Source organism: Suricata suricatta, chromosome 12, assembly GCF_006229205.1.
Source record: "Suricata suricatta isolate VVHF042 chromosome 12, meerkat_22Aug2017_6uvM2_HiC, whole genome shotgun sequence".
Lineage (NCBI taxonomy): Eukaryota > Metazoa > Chordata > Mammalia > Carnivora > Herpestidae > Suricata > Suricata suricatta.
The window spans coordinates 68,301,646-68,329,420 of NC_043711.1; the positions used below are offsets into that span (position 1 = coordinate 68,301,646).

General features: G+C 35.5%; 2 protein-coding genes across 13 annotated transcripts in view; one reads left to right on the forward strand and one right to left on the reverse strand.

Annotated features, from left to right (window-relative positions):
* Nucleotides 1–19,605, reverse strand: part of LOC115274017 (ADP-ribose glycohydrolase MACROD2-like) — a 368,638-nt gene extending 349,033 nt beyond the window's left edge. For both annotated transcript variants that reach the window (XR_003901047.1, XM_029917379.1), the window contains exons 1-2: nucleotides 19,482–19,605; nucleotides 14,348–14,467 (exon numbers count right to left, since the gene is read on the reverse strand). Coding sequence is in view for 1 of the 2 variants with exons in the window: in XM_029917379.1 (XP_029773239.1) it covers nucleotides 14,348–14,467; nucleotides 19,482–19,527 (166 nt within the window). In the remaining variant the exon portion in view is untranslated. The remainder of the gene's footprint in view (nucleotides 1–14,347; nucleotides 14,468–19,481) is intronic.
* A 567-nt stretch (nucleotides 19,606–20,172) lies between these two features.
* SEL1L2 (SEL1L2 adaptor subunit of ERAD E3 ligase) overlaps nucleotides 20,173–27,775 on the forward strand; it is a 119,653-nt gene continuing 112,050 nt past the window's right edge. For 8 of the 11 annotated variants that reach the window (XR_003901027.1, XR_003901028.1, XM_029917322.1 and 5 more), the window contains exon 1: nucleotides 26,639–26,774. Coding sequence is in view for 9 of the 11 variants with exons in the window: in XM_029917322.1 (XP_029773182.1) it covers nucleotides 26,717–26,774 (58 nt within the window). In the remaining 2 variants the exon portion in view is untranslated. Of the gene's footprint in view, nucleotides 20,251–26,204; nucleotides 26,305–26,638; nucleotides 26,775–27,339; nucleotides 27,404–27,775 lie in introns of those variants that run through there. The other 3 variants (XM_029917325.1, XM_029917323.1, XM_029917324.1) reach the window with 3 other exon arrangements.

Consider the following 27,775-nt stretch of genomic DNA (forward strand, 5'->3'; position numbering starts at 1 on the left):
AGTATGTTACATTAGTAGAATAAAGTGGGCAGAATGATGGTGCTATGTAACAGGTTTTGTATGAAAATAAAGTTAAGCAGGAATCAATCTGATTAAATAACAACTTTATAACTTTAGTATGTTATACACAATCCCCATGGGATTTCTTTGTAATCACAAAGAAAAAGCTGTATACAATATGCATAAAAGTTAAGGGAATCAAATGACATCACCACAAAAAAGAAAATCAAATAAACACAAAAGGAGGCAAAAATAGAGGAAATGCAGGACAGAAAACTTTCAGATGCACAGAAAAAACCAAAATTCCAGAGATGAATCTTTTGTAATCAGTAATTACTTAAACATAAATGGTTAAACTCTCCAATCAAACGACAGAGGCTGGAAGAATAAGAAAAACAAAACAAAACAAAACAAAAAAACAAAAAGAAAGGGCTGACTACATGCTATCCACAAGACTCACTAAAGATATAAATTAGGTTAAAAAAGGTTAGAAGTAAAAGGATAAAACAAAATATTCCATGAAAATAGTAACCAACAGAGAGCTGTGGTGGCTATACTAGTATCAGACAAAATAGACTTTAAGTCAAAAACTATTCATTACAAGAAGTAAAGGGTATCAAATATTGATAAAAAGATCAAGTCATCAAGAAGATAAAACGTGCATCAAACCACAGACATCCAAATCATAGGAAGCAACATTGACATAACTAAAGGGAAAATAGAGATCTACAAATAAGAGATTTAAATGTCTCACTTTCGATAACAGATGATCAGGCAGAAGATCAAATAAGACACACATGACCTGAACACTAAAAACCAAATGTACCTAACAGACATATATTGGATACAATAACATTTTTCTCAAGTGCACATGGAACACTATCCAGGATGTTATGGCAAAAAAAAAATCTCAAAAGGATAAAAATAATGAAATCACAAAAAGAATCCTTTCTGATCACAATGAAATAAAACTAGAAGTCAATAATAGAAAGTAAATAGGAATATAAATAAATATGTGCAAATTAAACAACACACTTCCAAACAATGGGCAAAGAACAAATCACAAATACATGGAAACAAATAAAAATACAACATAAAAACTTATGGCATGAAGCAAAAAGCAAAATATATCTGTGAGAAATGTATAGGTCTAAACATACACATGGAAAAGGAAGATCTCAAATCAATAATTTAATTTTACACATCAAGGGGGAAAAAAGAACTAAACAGAAAGCTACCAAAATAAGGGAAATAATAAAGGCTAGTGAAGATAAACTAAGATTGAAAAAAATAGAAAAGATCAACAAAACTAAGGGCTGGCCTTTTGAAATGATAAAATTCACAAGCCTTTAGCTATATTAATACAGAACACTAAAATTACTAAAATCAAAAATAAAAGTAGGGACATAACTATCAATTTTACAAAAATAAAGATTTAATAAAAGAATACTATGAACAATTATACACCAGCAAATTGGATAACCTCGGTGAAATGGACAAATACCTAGAAACACCTGGAAATACTTACCAAAAATGACTCATTAAAAAAATAGGAAATGTGAATAGACCTGTAACTAGTAAGGAGACTGATCAGCCTTCAAAAAGAAGACCAAGAGTAGATGGAGGGAGTCATTGGTGAATTCTGTCAAACATTTAAAGAATTAACACTAATACTTCTCAAACTCTTCCAAAAAAAAAAAAAAATGAGGAGGGAACACTTCCTAACTCATTCTATCTATATAACCACTGTTACCAGCATTACCCAAACCAAACCCAGAAAAAGACACTACAAGAAAACTAAAGACCAATATTCCTTATAAATAACTATGTAAATATCCTCAGCGAAATAAGAACTGAATCAGCAGAAGCTTAAAAGGAATACATACCTCTGTATTGAAAGGAAGAAGTGAAATTATCTCTGGTCACAATTGACGTGATCATATATGTAGAAAACGTAATGATTATTAGCTTGAATTCAACAAAGTTGCAGTATACAAAATCAATACACAAAAATCATTTCTGTGTACTAACAATGAACAACCAATAAGTAGGAAAGGGAAACAATTCCATTTATAATAGCATCATAAAGAATAAAATAGTAATAAACTAAGGTGAAAGATTTGTAACTAAACACTGTGAAGCACTGATGGAGAAGTATTATTTATATTTTATTATCATTTTTAAAAAAGAAAATAACAAGCATTGGCAAGAATGGGGAAGGACCCCTGTGCATTGCCGATGGTAGTGTGTAAAAGGGTACAGCCACTATGGAAAACAATTTTGTGGTTCCTCAAAAAGTTAAAACAAGGAATTACCATATAATCCAGCAATTCCACTCCTAGCTTATATACCCCAAAGAACTAAAAATGGTTTTTTTACTTTTTTAACATTATTCACAATAGCCAAAAGGTGTAAAAACTCTAATGTCTATTAACAGATGGATGAACAAAATTTGGCATATACACACAGCAAAATATTATCTAACCTCAAAAAGGAATGAACTTCCCGATACATGCTACAATATGGATTAACCTACAAAGCATTATGCTACATAAAGCCAGCCAGACATAAAGAATACTGTATGATTCCACTTATGTGAAGTCTAGAACAGACAAATTTATTGAGACAGAAAATAAAATAGAGATTACCAAAAGCTGTGTGAGAGGCAGGATTGGGAGTTATTTAATGGGGGCAGAGCTTCTATTTGGGAAGACAAAAAGTTCTGGAAATGGGAGCTGAAAATGGTTGTACAACACTGTAAATATACTTAAAGTCACTAAATTGTACACTTTAAAATGGGTAAACAGATTTTAAATACACTTAAGGACCAAGTCAAGTTACCAGAAATGTGAACTAGTTTCTCATGCCGAGGTAAGTATGTCTAGTAGACTGCCAGGTACACATTTTCTTATCTCTCCAGCCACATACCACCTGAACAAGTGAAAGAATTCAGAGACTATAGAGCATGTATTTTTTGTGTTTGTTAAAGACACTCATAAGTATGATTAAACTCAATATTCTTATGTCACATAATATCTACTATCATTAAAACAATCAAGATGTCAGGCACCTGAATATCTCCATACAGGTACACCCATTATTTTAGCAATCAAATAAGATAAATAGGCCAGCCCCCATCCTATCTATATTCTTTGAGGATGGATAGACTCTGTCTTTACATAAGGACTGACTTCCTGCCATGTTGCTGGAACTCCTTGCTTTCTACCATCCCTCCTGAGTCTCTTCCTCCTCCTTTGATACCTATATCCTCACATCTCTCTCCCAGCCTGTGCCAAAACTCAAAATGCCTCTCTGTTTTTGTCTTTTCTTTCTAGACTTCTAGCCACAAAAAGTCAAGATATTTTCCTTAAAAAAAGTCCTCTCCTCTGATGTATGAACTATGTTATTCTTTTAGTATGTGAAAATTGTTCAGTCAACTCCTGTTTTTAAGTTTTTCCCTTTCAGTGACATTAAAATTCACATACAGTGAAGGTCAGAGAAGTTTTAATTCACTTGTTATTTACTCTAAGTGCTAAATAACAAAAGTTATCGATTTAAAAATATTAGCCTTGGGGCGCAAAGGCAGTCGGTTAAGCCTCCGACTTCGGCTCAGCTCAGGTCAAGATCTCACGTTCCTCGGTTCAAGCCCCGTGTCAGGCTCTGTGCTGACAGCTCAGAGCCTGGAGCCTGCTTCTGATTTTGTGTCTCCCTCTCTCTCTCTCTCTGCCCCTTCCCACTCATGCTCTCTCTCTCTCTCTGTCTCAAAAATAAATAAAACATTTAAAAAAAATTTTTTAATACTAGCCTATAATTCAGAAACTATTCTGTTTTAGGTGCCCTCTTCTCAAATCTGACAGTGCAAGTTTCTAAATTCTTAAACTAACATATACTCATAAAGGAAACAAGAAAGTAGCCCTGATGTTTCAAAATAACAAATTATTTTTTAAAAAATCTTCCTTGACCAGTTTTAGCTCTACTTAGTATGCATAAAACAAACTACTAAACAAATACACATAAGGACCTCCACTAGACCCTACAAAATAAAATTTCAATAAGCGGTCACAATTCCTACCTTCTTAAAGCAGACAGACTAAATTCAAAGTACACATGTAGTTACAGTGACAGGCATAGAAGAAAACCTACATTATATTACATATTGGTTAAGAGCATAAATATGATTAGTAGTGAATATAGTCAAAAGTTTCATGCAAGAGAAAGGAGCATTCTAGAATTAAAAGAGCAAGCTTTGGAACTATGTAACAAATGAAGAGACAAGTTTTGGGAAGTTACATGTGTTTTAGCTAGGGCACATAAGAGCAGAATTAGAATCTGATACCAGCAATGTATAATCTCAAAACTTTTGCATTCCCAGAGTTAACATGGAAGGAAGATAACATACATATCAAAATAATGGAAGTAACTCCATTGTTATGTACCTGATGAGTATTTAGCAGTAAGCCTCTATTTACACACACATATACACACTCCCTGGAAGTTTTTACCCCCAAGAGAATAACTAATACAAGTACAAAATGTGGAAGCGCTCTAACTCTGTTTCATGGCAGACACAATCACAAGTCTAAGTTTCATGAGAGAATTCCCTATGTCAGGGTAGTCTGGTTTCTTCAAACACTGAATATATCTTGGTCCAATCTTTAGGGAACCCAGCAATCTGAAATCCATGGCTTCTCTGGAGTTAGACCCAACTAGGCCTTAGTATTTCCAAACCCCGAAAGGCACATATATCTTCTGCCCCGGCATGCATATAGCCAGGCATAAGGACTACTGTTAACCTGCTCTTTTGCTGTTGATCTATATTTTGATACACATCTGGTTTTTGTTGTTGATCTATATTTTGATTCTTGTTTCATCACTAACCCTGAATGTGATTCTACATCAAAGCCTTATGTAAAACTGTACATTGTATTTAAATCTTTGTTTTGAATACTTACATGAAAATTCAATAAATATTTCAGAAACGAAGACTAAGACTTTATAAAGACTCTTTCTTGTAGAAATATGATTCAGAGGGAGAAAAAAAAGAAAATGAAAGGAAAACATTAGCTCTGGCTACCACCAGTCTGTAACTCATTCCAAAGTGTCTGTCTGCACTGACCAAAATGTTTTTACGTAAAATCCGTTTACTAGTCTAATTCACTTAATGGATTAAAAAGAAAACATAATCTGTGAAGTTACAAATTTATAAAATACACAGACACAGAAAAAACTTTCATCCTGTCATCTTAACACCAAGTCTTTATATATACAAAAAAAAATGTGGTTTTTGTTTCTACATTAGTTTAAAACATGCTTAAGTACAAGGACAATTCACACAGCACTTAGTGGTATACATTCCAAGGCACAGTAAAATATACTTATGTATTGTTAAAACAATTTCGGAAAGCAGATAAAAGGAACAAAAGTGAAATAAAGGCAGAGGAAAAGCAAAACCATGTAGTGAATCATGAGTCCCTATATAACTTTTTTTCTCTCCATTTTAGAAATTAGCCTTACTTCACAAATGTTTGACTAAACCAACGTTCACAACTTCACACAGAATATCAAGACAAAATTTTTTAATGTTTTCATACATTTCAATGAATGTCATTATTCTCAAAATTTGTAGAAGTTATTTAGCCTAATTCTTTCATTGGAGGACCAATCTGTCAGTGGCCAAGTTCTTTTACAAAGCAAACCAACTAACTCAGTAAAGGGCTTAAATGGGACAGAATATTATTTCTTACAGTTGCTTTATTTATCAAGAACCAATGCCAAAGTAAATGCATTTAGAATGGCAATACTTTAAGGTTTTCTACACTTTAAATTACTACTACACAATAGGCTCAGTGTCTATGTTGACACTCATTTTAACTTAAGCTCTTCTGACATTTAAACTCAGAAACTGGAATCATAACATTTAGTTACTAAGTACTATATAAATAACAACACCCAATGCTGATGAATATACATAACACATGAATTTTCATCCTTGTCTCATCTAAATATCTATGCAATAGTTCAATAAAATCTTTATTCAAATTTATTAGTAAACTAACTTTTAAAACTTAATAAAACCAACATTGTATTACAAAGATGTAAATGTATATGTCACCTACATTAAAAAGCATGTGGCTTAATTTCTAACCCCATCATTCCCACATGAATCTTTACAAAACAGTAGGAAAAGGTGAGCAAAAATAATGCACAAATATACCATCATGCGAATAGTTTATAATTTCTTTAATTCACAGAGGTATTTACCTAATATCTACTGTGCAACAAGTACTATGACAGATGCAGATACAGAAAGGAAAGTGAAGACAACATCATTCCTATTTTCCTAGTAATTACAATCTTATATACAGATAGAACTGGATCAAGATAATGCTGTGATTGAATACATAATAACAAATTAATATAAATGCTCTATGGAAAAGAACATAGCTCTATGAAACCATAAAATTAAGAAAACTGTTTCAAAGTAAGGGCTCAGGGAAGACTTCAAAAAATAGAAGAGTTTCAATGTGAAAAATGAAAGCTAAGAAAAATTTAAGAAGTGAAAGAAGAGGTGGGGGGGGTGGCAAACAAAAATAAAGACCCAGTAGTGGGAGGAATCACAGTATATTCAAAGAAACAGAAAGGATAGTGTGGCTAGAGGCAGAGACCAAGAAAAGGAGCAGTATACTAAGAGGCCAAAGAGGAGAGAGGCCAGATCATAAAGTTCAGCCCATTTTAGGATTTTGGTCTTCATACTAGTCTTTACTTTTAACTCTAAAGTGAAAAATGCCTGTTTCTAATATAAGTTCTACTTTTGCAACATCTTTGCTGTTAATGAAAGCATCACAATAACTGGTTGAAGAATAAGCCAGAGTGATCTTTGTTATTACTTGAGGCAAAAATAGATCACCAGTTTTTTAAATTAAATTCATTTTAAGATCATTTAAAAGAGGGCAAAAATCACCACCCACTCAAAATAAAAGATTTCTATCTAAGAAGCTGAGGAGTTTTGCTCCAAGCGGTCTTCTGTTTCTACTGACCATTTTACTTTCAAAGTGTAGTACTCAAACTAAATATAAAAAGGAATCAGTATCAAAAAGTTAAACAGGAAATACTCCTTTCCAATATTTGTATCCCTACTAAATTTCATCCTGTTTTAAATACCATTTTCACGTCTACTCATTTTAAATTGTAGTCTGTCTCCCAACTAACAACATCAAATATTTAATCAAATAATGTAGTTAACATAGTTTGAAAATCTGGGGCAATACCACCTCATCATAGTTATTAATTTTTTAAATTCCTTTTATCACTATGGTCCCTTGTCCATCTCCATGTAATACTCAGTAACATAAATAATATTTTTATTTCCCCATTTCTAGTGATTAATAAAAATATTAAATCAAAAAAGTTATTATAAATATACTATGGATAAAAATATTGGACTTTGCACTAACATCAAAATATTAAGACACAGTATTTTGATGATTTCCAACTATCAACAGTCAAGTTGGTACACAGATAAAACAAAATTCAATACCTACATTGATATAAAATCTCAGTGACTGAGCTTAATTTTTTTTTTTTTTTTTTGGTCAGCCATCACCTCTTGTGGAAATAATTTAAAAGAAATTAGTTCTAATGAAAATGAGAGCAAATATGGTTGAACTTCTAAGCAACCATGCTAGTATTTTCAATATAAAAGATTACACACATACCTCTAGTCAACCTACACCTCTCAAAATATTTTTATATACTTCAAAAAATTAAGATTCACACCTACAAAGACTTCACAGTTCACAATCTCTAGTTATGTGTTTTCAAATGAATAATATAAAATTAAATAAAATTAAATCAATAAATCATAAAATGAGATTTGAATATATATAAGATTTGAAAATATGAAGTTTCTTCCTAACTAATGCATTTCTTTAAAAATTGTCATACTTGAGTAAAATAATTGTGTACTTTTCAAGTACTTTATCTTCATAATTTATTATATTTTTCCTTTGCTGTTCCATATAAACATTAAAAGTAATGACTCAAACATCTAAACTTACAGCTGTAGCTATTTTCCCTGACAATAATTAGTAAGAGAAAATTAGCATAAGCATAGCAGAATCTTTGCCAATTGTTTGCTTCCTCTATAGGAAGGAAGGGCAATGCTTCTGAGTGGTGTTCTAGTAGAACATTAGCTTGGAAGTAGCAAAAAAGAACAGAACTCCTATCCATTAAAATTGAGAACTTTTGTCCCTACAAAGAAGCCATGCCCTCTTTCTATCATCTCCATCTATATATCCATGTATATATCTCTACTGTCTTTCTACTATATCCACAGACTACAGTTTAATAATTGTATGCTTTTATGTGAGATCTATACTTTAAATGAAAATACACATACACACATCCTTTATAGACTGTTAATCACTGAAGTATTTCCACTTAATACACTTATGTGGCAAGGAGAGAGAAATGACAGTCAAAAATTTAAAAAACTCTTTCAAGTTTTGGAAGATTTCAGGAAACCCACTTAATTTGAAAAGTTTATATTGCTTTCTCTGTATAAATTGTATTACATGGAAAAAAGTTGACAAGAAAAAGTTCTTTATAGAAGTCCAACTAATAAATGAAAAAAATGATAAAATTAGGATAAGATTATCAATGGCTGCTAAAAATATTAGCTGAAAAGGTAATAGGATATTTTACAATGAATGGATTAGGCTGACAATACTTGAACTCAGGGATCAGTCTTAACACAGAGAGGGAACCAAACACTATGTGCTGTGAGATATTATGGAAAAAAAGGTACAATACTCTATGAAGCATTCCTTCAAAAAATTATATCCAAGTCTGATCAAGCTTCTGGATTTAACCATCAGCCTATAAGACACTAGACTCATAAGAAACTATGGACAAAGGAACACATTAAAGGACACCACAAAGATGCAGTCAGCAAAATTGGAAACGTGAAAAATTCTGCAAGGCAAATAACTTTATCATATAAAATTATTGGGGGGGAAGATAGAGAGAAAAGAAACTATATGTTAAAGGATACTTAAGAAAGATATTAAATGCAATATTTGGATCTTGTTTAGATCTCAAACCAACTGTATTAAAAAGAGGTAAAACCCTTTATTGTAAACAATTTTAATATAATTAGACATTTTATATTAAAGAATTATTAATTTTATTATGTGTGACTGATAGTGTTGTGGTTATAATAAAAAATGTGTCGGGGCGCCTGGGTGGCTCAGTAGGTTAAGCGTCCAGCTTCGGCTCAGGTCATGATCTCACAGTTCGTGGGTTCAAGCTCCACATCGGGCTCTGTGCTGACAGCTAGCTCAGAGCCGGGAGCCTGTCCTCAGATTCTGTGTCTCCCTCTCTCTCTGACCCTCCTCTGCTTATGCTGTCTCTCAAAAATAAATAAAAAACAGAAAAAAATTTTTTTAAATGTGTCTCTTTTTGAGATGCACACATACATATATTTACAGAAAAAAATTGATATGATATACAGGAATTGCTTCAAAATAATTTGGAAGTACTGGTACAGATCAAATAAAATTGGCCATGTTTTAACTGTTGAAACAGGGTGATTGGTGTATAAAAATTCCTTTTCCCACTTCTTATATATGTTTTTAAACGCTCATTTAAAAATCTGAAGAAGTTTCATAAGTTTTCTATAAACTGAAGAAGACACAAAGAAATGGAAAAAAATTCCATGTTCATGGATCAGTAAACACTGTTAAAATGTCACTATTACCCAAAGCAATCTACATGCAATGCATCCCCAACCAAAATTGCACCAGTATTCTTCTCAATGCTAGAACAAACTATCCCAAAATTCGTATGGAACCACAAAAAACCCCGAATAGCCAAAGTAATATTGAAGAAGAAAGCCAAAATGGGAGGCATCGCAATCCCAGACTTTAGCCTCTACTACAAAGCTGTCATCATCAAGGCAGTATGGTATTGGCACAAAAACAGACACATAGACCAATGGAATAGAATAGAGAACCCAGAACTGGACCCACAAATGTATGGCAAATAAATCTTTGACACAGCAAGAAAGAGTATCCAATGGAAAAAAGATAGCCTCTTTAACAGATGGTGCTGCGAGAGCTGGACAGCAACATGCAGGAGAATAAAACTAGACCACTAGACCACTTTCTTACACCACACACAAAAATAAACTCAAAATGGATGAAGGACCTGAATGTGAGACAGGAAACCATCAAAACCCTTGAGGAGAAAGCAGGAAACAGCCCCCTTGACTTCAATCACAGGAATTTCCTACTGGACACATCTCCAAAGGCAAGGCAATCAAGAGCAAAAAATGAACTGTTGGGACTTCATCAAGATAATAAGCTTCTGCACTGCAAAGGAAACAATCAAGAAAACTAGTAGGCAACCGACAGAATGGGAAAAGATAGTGGCAAATGACATATCAGAGAAAGGGCTAGCTAGTATCCAAAATCTACAAGGAACTCACCAAACTCCACACCTGAAGAACAATTAATCCAGTGAAGAAATGGGCAGAAGACATGAACAGACGTTTCACCAAAGAGGACATCCAGATGTCTAACAGACACATGAAACAATGCTCAGCATCACTCATTATCAGGGAAATACAAATCAAAACCACACTGAGATACCACTTCATGCCAGTTAGAATGGCTAAAATGAATAAATCAAGAGACTATAGATGCTGGTGAGAATGTGGAGCAATGGGCCCTCACTGTTGGTAAGAATTTAAACTGGTACAGCCACTCTGGAAAACAGTGTGGAGGTTCCTCAAAAAATTATCAATAGAACTCCTCTATGACCCAGCAATAGCACTGCTGAGGATTTACCATAGGGGCACATGTACCCCAATGTTCATAACAGTACTTTCAACAATAGCCAAATCATGGAAAGAGCCTAAATGTCCATCAACTAATAAATGGATCAAGATGTGGTATATATACAGAATGGAATACTACATGACAATGAGAAGGAATGAAATCTGGCCATTTGTAGCAACACGGATCGACCTCGAGGGTATCATGCTAAGCGAAATGAGTCAGGCAGAGAAGGACAGATACCATGTTTTCACTCATAGGTCCAACAGGAGAAACCTAACAGAGGACCATGGAGAGGGGAAGGGGGGTAAAAGAGTTAAGGTGAGGGAGGGAGGCAAATCATGAGAGACCTCTGAATACTGAAAATAAACAGGGCTGAAGGGGGAGGGGGAAAGGAAAAGGATGGTGATGGGCACGGAGGAGGGCACTTGTGGGAAAGAACACTGGGTGTTATATGGAAACAAACTTGACAATAAACAATAAATAAAAAAATTTGAAGTTTGAAATACAGAATTGTCCTTCATAGACAGTTAACCTCTGAGGTGTTCTTATTCAGCACACTAATTGAGCTCACCTACCCATGAGGCACTACTGCAAGTACAGAGAGACAGTATAATAAGAGACAAACACTTTAAAATTCCCTGCAACAAAGCAACTGACTAATGAAATAGAATTATTAAGTAAGTGAAAGCACATAATTCCAAAGATTTACCAATAGGAGTTGACAAATAAGAACATGAACAATAAAAAAGTGGGTTGTGGTTTGTTTTTTTTGTGGATTTTGTTTTTGTAATCATCTCCCATTCTTTCTCCATCTGATCCATAGCTTGCCAGTATTACTAGAGTAGTAAATAAAAATAAAAACGTTGTATATTTATAGGCATTCCTCCTATCTATATAATGATTTTGTATTTGGCAATTTTTGGTTCCTTTTTTTAGGATGCCTTAAAATCAAAATTATGACAAATGCTTAATGCCCCTCCTCAACTTATTTAACTTTTTACTACAATATAATAACAAAAGGCATTTAGTTAAACTAAAACAAAACTGAGCAAAGAAAAAAATAAAAACAGCTTGAGAACTTTCCATGTCATCTTGGATATCAAGGTTAAAATGTCCTTCTATAAAAAAATGTAAGTAATAATGGTAAACTATACAACACTTGAAATTGGTATAATGTGCTAACACAGTAAATACTGTTCATGTCCTGCAAATGAGAAACTATGACAAAGAATTAGAGACTTCTTTTAAAACTTCATTGAAAATCTTATACCTAAAAACTTAAGCTATTATAAAAATATAAACTTACTTATACATATATACATTTATAAGCAATGGCTTAAACATTTCAAAATAAAATATAAAACTATAGTTGCCCTTTATTATTGTTTCAATTTGTATTTTTAAAGGATCTGTTAAAATGCTAAAACTCTCTTTATTAATATTTTAGCATAAATTAGCATTGAATAGGAAACTCAAAGAAAGCACTTACAAAAGATATAGATCATGTAAAGAAATAAACACAGATATTACTTGTACAATGAGCCATTCCTTTTTCTTTTCTTTTTCCATAAAAAAAGAAGAGGCTAGTCATTAATTTTTAGGTCACGATAGAGGAGCAAGTAACATTAGATGGAAAGAATAAAAAACTATTCAACAGAAATACAATTTTGACACGTCACTTCACTCTCCATGAAAGATGGTTAGTCCAAAAAAGCATGAATGGAAAAACTGAAATATACAGAGCAGTTGTAAACCACTTAACAAGTTCACATTGAGATATAAGAGTAATTAAGGAATAACAGTGAATAACAGGTGTTATTCAAAATATTTTTCTGATTTGGGTGACATATTTTTATGTGTGATATCTCTGAAAACACCCAACTGTGAGTTCTCTGATAACCCAGTTCAACCCCACACTGTTATATGAATATTTAAATAGAAGCAGCCAATATAAAGGGGAATCCTTAATGCAGAGATGAGGAGACCCAACACTGGGCAATATAACCTGGTATTGCTACTGTTTTGTCAATTGTTCTGGCAGCAACAGGAATCCACCTCTATCTGAGAGGCAAAAATTGTTTTAAAGGAATATCATGTACTACATCCATAGAAAAGTAACCAGCTAAAACAGCAACTAAGAAAGAAAATCAAATGAATGAAACACTGGAAAAAAAGAGATCTATCTACTAACATAAAATAACAGAGCTGAAGTATTCAATACCAGTTTCTTATAAACAAAAGAATAATTGAGACCCAAACATGAAGAGGCACATGGCCCTAGATCAAAAAAATCGGGCCATTTGGTCTCTAGTTCTATATTCTTTTCATTACACAGCACTACCTTCTCTATCAATGAATGATGTTAATCAGACCATTACTAAAACAACAATTTGCTAACAACCGTGGGCAAAGAGGTTAGATGTGTATTTCCCAATCAGCTTGTCCAATGATGCTCTTAAACTTGACAGAACTATGACCTTCACTTGCCCAAGGTCACATGTTTTCAAGCAAATCTGAAGGGACCCACATGTTTTGCCTTCTTGAAAAAGAAAAATTCTCCCTAAAATGCAAATACTTAGATAAATGTGTTCTCTTCAGCAACACAAAAGCCTAATTGGACTGATTCCCATAGATTAGTCCACTGGAATTCCATAGTAGACTTATTGTTCTAAACCCACAGTATGCTATATAGTTCCATCAATCTAAGACCATAACCTGTGAAATTGGCATATTCTAAGTCCCTTTCATAAAGTTACCTTTCTTTCGCAAATGTTAAATATCCTAAAAAGCACCTTATGTCTTCTAATTTCCACATCAGATAAATGAGTGCTAATTCAGAAGTAAGCAAAGTATCCGTTGAATGTATTACATGGTTTTTAATAATTTCTTCCATCTATCTTTTCAATACTTCATTTATGTTCTAATATATACCTTCACTCAAACAACCTATACTATACTCTTAATAAATCATTAAGACTTCGAGAGTAAATTTTGTAATACAAATATTTTACATGTAGACATAATACCATACTACACAAAATATATACTCTTCTCTGAAACTGGGTGAAATCTTAGTTTTTCTCTATTCTTCCTAATACACTTTCAAGTATATCCAATCCTTAGAATAACTTGAAGAAATTCAATATAAATGAATCTAATCAAAACAAACTTAAAGCGCCATACCACCAAAGCACTAAATCCTTAATATTAATTACTCCACACCACCAAAGCACCAAGTCCTTAATATTAATTACTCCAAAACCTTGAAATAGTTTTTTTAAGTGCCATAAATATGGACTATAACATGAAGTATGCTAATATAACTCCTAAATTTAAATAACACACAATAGGTTGCTAAAAACAATTAAATGCAACCATGCAATTACTTCAAATAGCAAAAATGTCATCTCTTTACTGAATGCCAGTTATTCATTTCTGTCAAAACTGTCCTACAGCAGTCATAAGAAGTGGGAACAGTAAATACCTAAAAAATGTTCTGAGAAACTTACCATCATTTTGGCTCTTGCCTTTCATCATCTCTTCCTTCCACGATAGGATGGTGTTCAGGGGAACATAGTCCCTTATGTATTCTTTGCGTCTCTCCTCTAAGGTCATCTTCAGTAAACGTTCTTGCAAAATAAAAGCAGAATCTCCATTTGTACTTAACTTTTAAATTCAGCAATTATTTTATAATTTAAATATTAATCATGTAAACAAATCAAAGAATTGGTGAGGGCTTGAGAAACATCAAAATGAAAATCTAATGATTCCATATTTGATGGTTAAAAAGTGTCACGTTAACATCATATTACTGTGGCATGTAGGGGGAATCAAAGCTTGCTGAGGAAGACTCTCTTGTGATAGACCAAGAAATAAGTGAACTCTTTCAATTAACATCTACTAACAGTCTACTATGTGCCAGTAATATGTTCATATACTGCAGGTACGAAGGTGATCCATAACCATGAAGTTAAGACAAAACAGAAATGGATAATATACAAAATAAATGCTACATAAATAAAAGATCCTAAGACAAATACATACAAATGCTAAGAGCACAAGAAATACAGCCACCAAGGTATTTCCTTAATTCTAAAACGCCATCAACAATAAAAATACACTTTCAATTTAATATCTTTGTGGAGGTGATTAAACACAACTTTCAATATACATCTTGATAAGATTAAAATATTTTTTCAAATGCACCTTAGAATTATTAACAGTTGGTGTCATGTACAATGAAGTCACTGTTCTTGGGGTGCTTCAGTGGCTCAGTTGGTTAAGTGTCTAGCTGTTGATTTCAGCTCAGGTCATGATCTCATGGTTTGTGAGTTCAAGCTCCAAGTCAGGCTCTGTGCTAGCACAGAGGATCCTGTTCCTCTCTCTCTCTCTGCTCTTCCCCACACCAAAATAAATAAAACTTAAAAAAAAAAAAGTCCCTGTTCTTTATGAGTACTTACTAGGTACTTACACATATAATTTCACGGAAATAATCTTTCCAACAACTCAGCAAAATTGGTAGTATTATTTTTTTAAGGATGGCTTTTTTGTTTATTTTATGTATGTATGTATGTTTGTATTTATTTATTGAGAGAGAGAGAATGAATGGGAGCACACAAGGAGCCATGCACAAGTGAAGAAGGGGCAGAGAGAGAATCCCAAGCAGGCTCCACATGATCATTAGTGTAGAGCCTGTTGCAGGGCTTGAACTCAACAAACTGCAAGATCATGACCTGAGCCAAAATCAAGAGTCAGAGGTTTAATCGACTAAGCCACACAGGCACCCTGGTAGTATTATTATTATTTTGTAGATAGGGAAATGAAGCACATAAAGTTCAGCATCTTGTCAAAGCAAGAAAGCTTTCCATTAAAATCCAGTCAGGTATCACCCTACGTCAAAAACTATAGCCTAAACTACTAGTCACTATAATACACTACCATCACAGGAAAAGCTCTTCAAAAAGGGTGATGTGTTTCTATATGCCAAGTGTCACCTATCATATAGTCTAACAAAGGTCTACGTGATGTAAAGAGATTGACAGTTGTACTCTCTCCAACTGTCTGTCAGCAGATTACAGGATGAATAGATTTAAAGATAGTACCTAGTTTTAGGTATCTAACCCTCATAAAATAATCACTTTAAAAGATTCTTTCACAGAAATAAACTGCAGAAGGTTTTCATATAAGTACAAGTGAATAAGAAATGGGGAGCCAACATTTTTCCTGCTCCTAGAACTGGTTTCAGCCACATTAAATGATAATAATAAGATATTTTAATCTGATGTAATAAAACAAAATCACAAAACTACAATACTTAAAGGTCAACAATGTATTGAATGTAAGATACCTAAAGGGTATAGGAATTCAGGAATTCAGGAAAATCTGGAATTCAGGAAAGAGGTTCATCCTAGAGATTTTGGAAATTATGACCTAAATTTCTGATCCTAAAGGAAGTTAATAGGAAGAGGTAAGGAATGTGACCAAGCGTCAAAAAAAAAAAAACAAAACAAACAAAAAAAAAAACCCACACATTTTTTAAGGTGTACACAAAGAAGAAACTTAAATGAAAATAAATAAAATGAAATAAAACTTAGATGTCACTGGACATCTAACTCTTGATGTTGGCTCAGACCATGATCTCATGGTTTGTGGGATTGGGCCCCATATCAGGCTCTGCACTAACAGTGTGGAGCCTGCTTGGGATTTTCTTTCTCTCTCACTCTCTCTGCCCCTCTCTCTCTATCCCCCTCAAAATAAACATTTTTTTAAAAAAAGCACTTCCTTTAAGATAGGAACAGAGCTGAAAGGACAAAGGACACATAAAGAAATGGACAAATGAGACTACAGGGGAAGATACTACGGCTACATAACAGGTATTTTCTCCACGAATTAAAAGGAAATGTCATGTGTTTATGCAGAAGGAAGAAGGATCTTGATGGCATAGGAAGCTTTAAAGAAATGATAAATTTGGAATACTCACACAACGGAGAAGGGATGACTAGCATTTACCAAAACACTACTAAAATGTTCAGATCACTAATGCAGAAATATTATAATATGATAAGGTTGAGAGAGATTATGAAGCAACTTCTAGTTTTAGTAAACGTCAAACGGTAACATGGGAAAGCAACCTGGACTCCGTGATTCCATTTATTTAAACATTTAAGTATGGACACTTAGAACAGAATCCAGATCAATAATACGACAATAAAACAATGAGACAATTTATGTTTCAGTACTTGAAATTATATGCATTAAGTGGTTTTAAATTATAGCTCAAAATAATAGATCAATACAGTTTATTTTATACATGTGGACTTGAGACGTCCTTAAGTTATTTGTTTAAACAATGAAACGTATTGAGGACCACAGACATCTATACAGCTTCTTTAGCATTACACAAAACTTTTCCTTAATACATCACCTTTAGAATGAATCTCTGCCCTATGTTTACAGAATGCCCTGACACTTCAATGAGGTGGATAAGCCTTTCTTTAGAGTTAAATAATAGCTTCAAAAATACAATACCATCCCCATACGTGAAATGAAAGAAAAAAGGTCATGCATCAGCGTCTTTAATACAACAACCATACTGGAAATCCTTAACTCCTTTTTTTAAAATATTAAATATTCCAAAAACAGACATCCTGATAAACTGAGACATACATTAAAGTCTTCAAATTACAATGTTTTTCCTTTAACATTAAACTTCATGCAAAAATAGGTTAGTTTTAGAAGGGAGAAATTTACTTTGTTAGACACCTACTTTAATTGTGCATTTGCTTCTTTATTTAGAAAATATTAATTTGGTTGTACTTTCCACTACTGTTAGAAGCAAAAAAAAAAACTTAAGACATCGTTAAAGATTCTAAAATGCCTGCTCTTCACAGTCCAAATATGTAGGTGTTAAATGAAGGAACCATTATAACATTGTTACTTTAGGAACATTATTATGACAGAAAAATAGTTCTTAAGCAATCATCATTATTTCATCAATGAATTATGTATCGAAAACAATCTCCATGATCGCCACTATTTTGCCTTATTATCAATAATATAAAACTAACATTCCAAACCCATTAACAAAAATGGACATAGATGACCTTTCAACGCTTACAAGGTAAATCACTCTTAAAAGTGTGTTGAAACTAAAGTAACTACTACTGCAAAAACAAAGCAAGATTATTTTACAATAACTTATATATACCAGGTTATTATTTTCAACAGCATTTGTTTTGTGACACCAGAATTTTTACTTCTATATAATCCCATGATCATTAAGATATAAGTAAATGATATACAACCCAATGTTTCAATACTTTAAAGACCATTTTACTTGGATTGTTCAATTATGTTAAATCCTCCCAGTAGTTCAATTAAAAAAGAATCCCCTCCTCATCCCTTTCCTTTTGCATAATTTGAAAAAGGCCTTACATAAAGGATTCTTTTTCCACATTCATTCTCTTCCTTATGTCCACTGGTAGACCTTAGTGTTTATAAAAAACCAGGACGTGCAATAATAACCTAATAATCTAGCTTAAGAGCTATTATCAAAGAAATCAACTTTCAATCTAGTCACTCCATATCCTTCTAATACGAAGATGGGATACTTTGGAAAAATTTGCACTACCCTCACCTGACCTCACTCTATATACACAGGTTTAGTCTATGTTAGCAGTAGCAATGCAAGTACTTTTTGTTACGCTTCTGTTAAAAGCTCAAGTGTGAAAAGAATGAAAGAAAAAACTCCAGATGCTAAAGTTTTACCTCAGAATATTATCTAACTATGCTGCCAGAGAAAAAGAGGGTTGCTTGACATACTTTCGTGTCTTACAGAAATCAGTGCCAGTGTCAATCTAGCTGATCTGGATAAGCCTTGATATGCACAAAATTCGGGGGCAAAATTCATTCATGGAGAGTGGTATCAGTTTCACTACCTTACTCTGAGCAACTTCTGATTACGAATGGGGATGAAATACACAGAAACCGCAGAGAAAACCCATTCAGACTTCTCTGAAAGCACTTATCCTCACAGACAGTTTCCCCTAGAGTTCCAGGTTCCCAAAGTCACATTGCGGCGCAGGAGGGGCCTAGAGAAGGGATAAACGCCCGAAAAAGTAGACACTCTACCAGCTAGCGGGGTGGGGGGGTAGAGGGGAGGAGTGAATACAGGAGGGTCAGCAGGCGCGAAGGCGCAGCAGCTGCAGCAGCGGTGTGCCCGCCGGCGGGCACGTGTGCCTGGGACAACCTGGCCAGGAGTCCAGAAGTCCCAGCTGGGCTCCCGGGAGAGGGTGGGGGACCTGAACAAGTTGTGCTGCGCCCGGGGACTGCCGCTCGGGGGTCTCCGCCACCAGCCAGGCGCAGGCAGCCCAGCATGGGGAGAAGGTGACCGGGCGCGGCAGGCAGCAGAGGGGCGTGCGCCCACACGTGTGCGAGCTGCAGGTGCCCGGGGGCGGCGCGAGCACGCCGGTGTGCGCGCGCGTGTGCGCGTGTGTACACACGAACACGCGAGGGAGGCGGCACCGGCCGGGCGGGCGCGAGGCGGGAGCTCGGGCGGAGGGCGCCGCGGCACACACAGCCCTGACCCCCCACCCCCACCCGGCTCCCACCCCCCACACCCCCAGGACTCGACGGGCCAGTTACCTTTCTCCTCTCTCCACACCTTTTTCTTCTTGTTGCTGGGGTACATGTTGCCGTGGGGGTGGCTGGCTTTAAGCTGCAAGTTCCCCAGGCTCACGGGCAAACAGGGTGTGTGTGGAGTGGGAGGGGTGGGAGGGGGCACTCGGGAGGAAAAAAGTGCAAGAGGCTCCGCGTCCCGCGCCGCTCGCCAGTCGCTGCCCTCTTCTCTCAGCCCGCGCTCCGTTTCGTTTCCCACCCGCCTCAGCCCCGCGGCAGCCGCCAAAGCTGCACCTCAGCGCCTGTCAACTAGGTCACGCCTCGCGCTAACCTAACACCCGCGCAGGCCCCGCCTTCCAGCCGCTAGCCAACGACGCCTCCCATTGGCTGCACTGCCCGCCGCTCTCCGCGTTCCAGTCACCGCGCGCCCCTACTTCGGCCCCAGGGCGCACGCGCAGGCGCAGGCTCGGGCCCGACGCCGAGGACGTTGGGGAGCTGGGGGGGCGGAGCCAGGGCGCGAGGGGGCTGGAGAAGTCCTCGCGTTTTGGGGGCGGGGCGTGGAACGGACGCCTGGGAGGAGCGTGACACTGCTGGCGCTTCCCCAGGCATAGCGGTGCTAGGAGGACCTGAGGGCGTGGTCAAAGGGCCAGGTGCGCCAGGTGACTGGCCTACCAGCCGAAGAAAGCATCCTGAGGGACTGGAATATGTAAAAGTAAGAAGAGTCTGCGCCAATTGTCCGTGTTTACTCTGACCAGTGTAGACGGATTTTACCAGATAATATGAAGCTTTCCTCTTGGTGAGTAAATTATAACCAAAAGAAGTGAAAGGATTGGGAAGTGGTTCCATATTATAATATACAACCAGTTCGTCAAACTTGTAGTAGAAATTGCAGTTTACATTGGAGTTCTGGGAAGTTTGAAAAGAACAAAGATAAACTGGACTACTCAAGGTTTTGGGGAACTGAAAAGTAGTGGGCAACCAACATGTTACACTGGAAAGAAAAATCTTATATCAGAGCAAATCAACCAGAGCCAGGTCATCTTATCCTTTTGTTCCTTCACCAGTTGCTTCAACTCAAGGCACTGGCTTAAAAGACTAGCTTGATTGTGAGTAATACTTGTCTTTTGGTGTTCTGAAAATCCAGTTCAGGTACAGCCAACCAAAAAAGTAGGGTGATCCAGAATTTAGAGGAAGTTTGGCAACCCCCACCCCAAATGCATTACATTTCTAAATATTAGACCATCCACAAAGCTGATTTAGTGGATGTGGTGAATATACATTTATTTGTTTTATGTGTTGTACTTAAGCCAGGTGTGTAAGAGCTAATATTTGCAACACATTTTTAATAACTAAAAAAAAAGGAAGAAAGAGAAAGGCCCTGTTAAGAATTGTAAAAAAAAAAAAAAATGAAATGTTTTGAGCAACAGGACACTCCATGAGTATGATCCATGACATACTAAAGTAATAATTTTTATTTTAACATTCCCTCTGCTTCTTCTTTTCTTTTAATGCTGTGAAATACATAAAAATTTATTTGGCTGGGAGATATAAGGGAGGCTTCAAGAAGGAAGTGACATTTGGGCTAGTAATAAAAATATGCACTTATTTTTTGGCAATGGAAATAAAAGGGCTCTGATTCAAGACACATTACAATGGTAGAATCAAAAAACTGGTAATGGAATAGATTTTGGGAACAGAATGAGGAAGAGAAAGCAGGTAAGAGTTTCATGGGTCAGTTTAGGAGGAGAATGCCAATATTACTAATATAAGGCAATTTAAGAGCAGTTGCAGATATTGTGGGAAATATATTGAGTTCTTATTTAGAAATGCTAAGTGTGAAGTGTCTGCTGGAAAGTGCATCACATTGGCCACTATGCCTTTTGTTACAGAGGGAAGCTGTTTCCACTCCAACATAGAGTTCACCTGTGCTTTCTTAGGACCCTTAAACTATGCTACTGATTATTCTTCATTTCGTGTCAACTCAAGGAACTAGAACCATACATCAACTTTTAAACTTTCTCCAGTCTCTTCTATGTTAAAAAAAAAAAAAAATCCTCCTGTGATTCCACAACACTCTCCAGCTGCTGTATCTCCTTTCTTTCCAAATGGTTGTGAATACCTGCTGGGTGAATTTCCTTACATCCCACTTTCAGCTTTTCAGTCCCCTCTCTTCTAGATTCTATCCTATTAACCAAATGAAACAGCTCTTGCTAAGGTAACCAGTGACCTTCACGTGCTATGTAATGGTCATTTTTCAATCTTTCTCTTACAAGATCTCTTGGCAGCATTTAACAATCTTAACTTCTTATTCCTCCATGCAGCATCCTTTTCCTTCAATTTTTCTCACCCTTTTGAGATTCCTCCTGTATGGGCCACTCCTCAGTTTCCTTTGCTGGCCCATCTTCCTTTGCAGCCATTACATTTTTTAGTTCATTAAGACTTAGTCTTAGTCTCATATCTTTTCACTTTATATTTTTTTAATACCTTCATCTATACTCATGGTTCAGTTATAACAGTCATTTTTAAACAAGGGGCAGTTTTGCTCTGTAGGGAACAGTGACAATGTCTGGAGAAATTTTAGTATTTCAACTGGAAAAAGAATGTTACTGGCATCTAGTGGGCAGGGGTTAAGTATGCTGCTAAGCATCCTAAAGTGTATGGTTCAGCTCCCCACAACAAATTATCTGGCCCAAAATATAAACACTACTGAGATTGGGAATCCCTGAGGTAGACCAATGACTCCCAAATTTATTATTTACAATAAAAATTTCTTTTTGAACTTTAGACCTATGTATGCTACCACATACTGTATCACAACTTTAAGAGGCAGCATTAGGCACTGGCTAAAAGGTATCTGAAGCCAGACTATCTGGATTCAAATCCTAGGTTTACCCTTATTGATTATGTGACCCTTCGCAAGTTACTGAAAGTCTCTACACCTTGCATTTTTAAATTATTATATGGAGATGATAATATAGTACCTACCTTTGTTAATGTGAGGATTGAATTAGTTAAAACACGTAAAGTGACCAACACCTAGTAGAAATGGCAGAGATGCTCACTAATACAATTTTCTCTTTCTTGACCCATAAGAAACTATATTTCCTAGCCTCTCCTGAAGTTAGATAGGACATGTAACTATATGCTAGGTGGGTTATAAAGCAAGAGTGATGTATGCCATTTCTAGGCCTAACCATCAAGTCTTTTGTACCCTTATCCATATTCCATATTCTCTCTTTTCTTTTCATGGTGTTCTCAGAAGCAGCACATCAGGAAGGAAGGAGCTTGGATTCCTGAGTCACTGCTTGAAGGACCCAAGAGTACCAAATCAAGCTATGATATAAACAAAACACTTTTCTTATGTTATGGCATTGGTATTTAGAGGATATTTGTTTCAGCATTAACTATTCTGATAAAATTCCATTATCATTAAAAAGTGTTAAATATTAATATTTGATGCTTCAAAAGTACCTGAAATGTACCATGTACCACACTAAGCTCGTGATCTTTCCCCCCACACATAGATTTCTTCCAGTGCCCCTTAGCTCTTTGAATGGCTTCATAACCCATTCAGTTGAAGAACAATCTAGAAACCTAAACACTATCCCTGTAACCTCCTATAACTTCATTCTCATTTCATGTGAACTACTAAAGCTTCTCAGTTTTATCTCCTTTATCATTCTTGAGTTGCTCACCTTTCCAACGGCACTGCAGCAAGCTCAGTGTGAGTTTAACTGGACTACTCCAGAGACTTCCTAAGTGTCCTTCATGTCTACTCTTGCCCCTCTTATGTCCATTTTATGCCCAGTGTCTGGAGTTACCTTTTCAAATGTGCTCATGTTGTAGAATGTGATCGTGTTATAAATCACTGCTCTAAATTATTCAATGACTCTCTAGTGGTCTTTGCTGTGGACTTAATTGTATTCCCCCAAAATTCATGTATTGAAATCTCAGCTGCCAGTGTTGTTATATGCAGACATAGGGTATTTAGGATGTAGTTAAGGTTAAATAACATCATAAGGGTGGGACCCTAATCCAGTAGGACTATGGCCTTATAAGAAGAGGAAGATATGTATATATATATATATATATGTATGTATGTATACACATACATTGCATTCAATGTATGTGTATACACATAATCCATTCAACTGAATGGGTTATGAAGCCATGTGTATACACATACACATACATATATACATACACACACACACACACACACACACACACACACGCATGTATTTATCTATGTATATACTCCTCATCCTCCTCCCTCCCCCCATATCTGCCATGTGAAGACACATAGAGGTGGCCATATGCAATATGGAAAGAGAGCCTTTGCCATAACCAGGCTATGCCAGCCTCCAGAACTGTGAGAAAATTAATTTCTGTTGTTTGAGGCACCCAATCTATATATAGCCTTTTACTATGGCAGCCCAAACTGACCTATACAGTCTTAATATAAAAATTAAAGCATTAGCAATAGAAGGCCTTTCACCTACCAATTCTGCTCTACCCCTACCACACAATCTCTGGTTCCATTCATACAAACAATAGAGCTTTTCAGTTCTTGAACACATCTTGTTCTCACCATGTGGTCTATTTATACGTTTGCCACTGTAACTGAGACATGATTTGCTTAGTGGACCCATTCCTTTTTTTTAACATGTTCTTTTTTTTTTAATGTTTGTTTATTAGAGAGAGAGGGAGAGAGTATGCACATGAACAGGGGAGGGGCAGAGAGAGAGGGAGAGAGAGAATCCCAAGCAGAAGCCTGACAAGAAACTTGACCTCACAGACTGTGAGATCATGACCTGAGACTAAATTCAGAGTGGGATGCTTAACTGACTGAGACACCCAGCCACTGCTTAGTGGACCCATTCTTATTTTTCAGAGTTGAGCTTAAAAATCACTCCCTGGCAAAGCCTTCCCTAACCCTGACCCCACCTGACCTCTACACACAGTGTTCTTTTATATGCCGTCAGTGCTCATTTACTTCCCTATATAGCATTTTTTATACTTTGTAATTATAAATTTATTTGACTGATTCTTTCACTAATATTTATCTTTCACCCTGGACTTAACAAACTCTGAAGATAGGAAGTATATCTACCCACAGAGAATGATACGTCAGATACAAAGTAGATTCTCAATAAAAATTATTGAATGAGAAAAATGAGCATCCATACAAAGATGCTGATAAAACTAAGGAGGAGCACATGACACCAAAAGAAGTTTCCTTGGGGAGGCCATAATTTTCAGGCAAAGACTAAGAGAGTAACTGATAAGTGAAATTAATGAATTCCTAAAAAAGAGCAGCATTCCTCCTCAGCATATAGTAGGTATTTAATAAATGAGTGGATAGGTGAGGGAGTGATAAAATGAGTGGGAAATTGTGTTCAAGAAAGTAGAAAAGTATTTGCCATTCAATTTTCAGAGAAATCAATATTTTCAAGAACATGCTTGTGATTAGAAATGTCATATATCTCACAGATCAAGTAGGATGAGAAATGAGAAAAGATCATTGAATTTATAGTCTACATAAATCAGTGAAAATAAAAACAAGTAGTTGAAGAAGAAATGAGAGGCAATGAGAAGTGATTATGGACTATTGGGATTTTTTTCTTTTTTTTTTTCTTTTTTTTTTTTTTTTGGTTTTTAGAGGCTAAAGAATAAGTAGAGAAGATAGTAGTTGGAAGTGTACCAGAGTCAAGGGAAAATTTTTCTAAGAGGTATGATATTAAAAGTGTTTAAATTAAGAAGATTGGTGACAAAAGATTGAAACAAAAAAGAGAGAAAAGAAGGACAAATGTTAGATAGAAATTTCAGAAAAAGATAAATGTGGTTAGAATCAAAAGTGAGAGAAGTCTTGGACTTACACTATAGAAAGAGCGTTTCCTCTTTTGTGATGAATTTGAAAAAGAATGAGTATCAAAAAATTTTTAAATGAAAAGAAAGTAGAGGGAAGATAGGCTCAATGAGTTCAATTTCAGTGAAAGTAGGAGGAAAAATCATCTGCTGAAAGATGCTGATAAATCTGGATCCAAATGGGGAATGCAAAAAATATTTGGAAAATGTTTAACATGATATTTAAGAGTTTAAATAAATTATATTTAGGCACTTTTTTAAAGTACTTAAGTTAGAAAAGTCCCATTTTGAAGTACCTTAGCAAAAGGAAAAGATACTAGAGAATAGATGGAATAATGGTCCCAAAGATTTCCAGGACCTAATCTCTGGAACCTATGAATGTTACCTTATTTGGCAGAAGGGACTTTGCAGATGTGATTGAGGATCTTGAGATGGGGAGATTATCCAATATTATCATGGGTGGCCCTAAATGTAATCACAAGTGTCCTAATAATAGAAACACAGAGAACGATTAAAGCATTGGGAAACTAATGAACAAAGGGAGTAAACCTGGAAATTCAAGGCAATAAATATGTCTATTTCTGAAGTAATTACCTGTACACACTGTAAACGTCGGATATATTTTAGGCATAATTTCTTAGTTCCATCCCTTGGATAGTGTTAATATTCCCATGCTTTTACCTAAATACTCATTTTCATTTCTGGTTCTACCCTTGAGGATACTCACTCATGAACTGCCCATATAGTTAAAGACAGTAAAGAGGGCATTTTTAAATACCATTTAAGGAAAGTGTAATGAAATGCCTTTTTAAAAAAAAGTTGATCACTGGAGTATTTTTGCCTTTGTCCCAGTAAAACCTCAGCAGTTCATTACTCAAACAGGGGATAAACATTTTCACCAAGACGAGGACCAAAGCAGACTTGATTCATATGCTGCCTGTGCACCATAGCCTTCAGACGTTAAAGTAAAGGATGAAATTAGGTAAGTTCATGTATTTAATTGTATTTTTATATAAGTGCAGCTTGCAACACTGAAGGAAACATAAAAATAAACACTTCTAGTAATTCTGAATATTATTGTAGACATGTACAAATTCGACTTCTGGTTTATTCCTTTCCTTTCAGAGAGCAACTCTTACCTATTTTAAACATACTCCTTATCTCCCACCAGAAGACTGGCAGAGGAGATATGGTTCCCTCCCCATAGCCTGCTTTCTCCAGTAGCTGCCTTCATTCTAGTTGGAAGGAACTTCCTGGCAGCTCATTGGCCCGAGTTAGGAAATGGTTGCTTAGCAACCAAATCCTGACCCCTGCAAACCTGTAAGGAGGAAGCTTGTGGGCCAGCCACCTACTTCTGCCTGTGTTATAAGTGAGGAGGAGCTGCTTCTGAGAAGATGAAGCCCTTGTCCCTGTTAATAGAGATATTGATCATTCTTGGGGTCATAATTAAAAGTAAGTTTTTCTGTCCTCATGGTGGTCTATGAGGGTCTTTTCTCTCTAAGAGCAGAAATGGTAGATCTGATTAGAAGATCAGACATAACCTCACTGTACTCCCAATTGATACCATTTTGGGGTAAGTACTTAAGAATATCCAAAAAGGATAGATATCAGTGATACACTTATTTAGGACAATATTTAGCAAGGATGTGTGTATGAGAGAGAGAAAGAGAAGGAGGGAAGGAGAAAGAGGAGGGAAAAATAGAAAAGATTGAGCAATCTATGAGGAAAGATTATAATAATTTTTATATAGTAGGGATATTTGAGACAGGTTGTTAAAGTTTGTTAAATCCAGAATATTATGAAGATTTAGTTCCAGGACATTAATGGAAAGGTAGAGGACTCAAAGAGTCATAAAGTGCTTTAATTTATATTCTTAACAAGCTTTTTTAATATTTTTACAATAACAACTGTATTTCCAAAGTTTCCATTCCTAACTAGTTACTATCTTAAAATGGAAATTATTTTCCAGTCTTGTTTCTTTGGCCTTTTATTAAGTTAAATTTTATTCCGTCCTCAGATAATTTATTCCTCCTGAATTCAACCTAAGAAACATTCATTTACATTTAATCCAGGAATGCAAGGTTGGTATAATATCCAAAAATTAATTAATGTAACACACCACATCAATAGAGTAAAAGACAAAGACCACACACACAGTCATCTCAGTTGATACAGAAAAAACATTTGACAGAATTAAACATCCCTTTCTGATAAAAATACTCATTAAATTTGGTTTTTTTAATTCTTTTTATTAATATAACACAATTTTTTAACATATGCAATTATTTTCCATCATTTACACTACAGTAGTTACAATGACACTCCAAACAGAAAAGCAAAATAAAAAATCAAAACCCCAACTTCTATTTCATGTAATTAGACTTATACAGAAATTAGAAGGTTAAGTAACAACTAGTTAATCACCTAATTTCACAGCTATCTGAAGTGGCAAT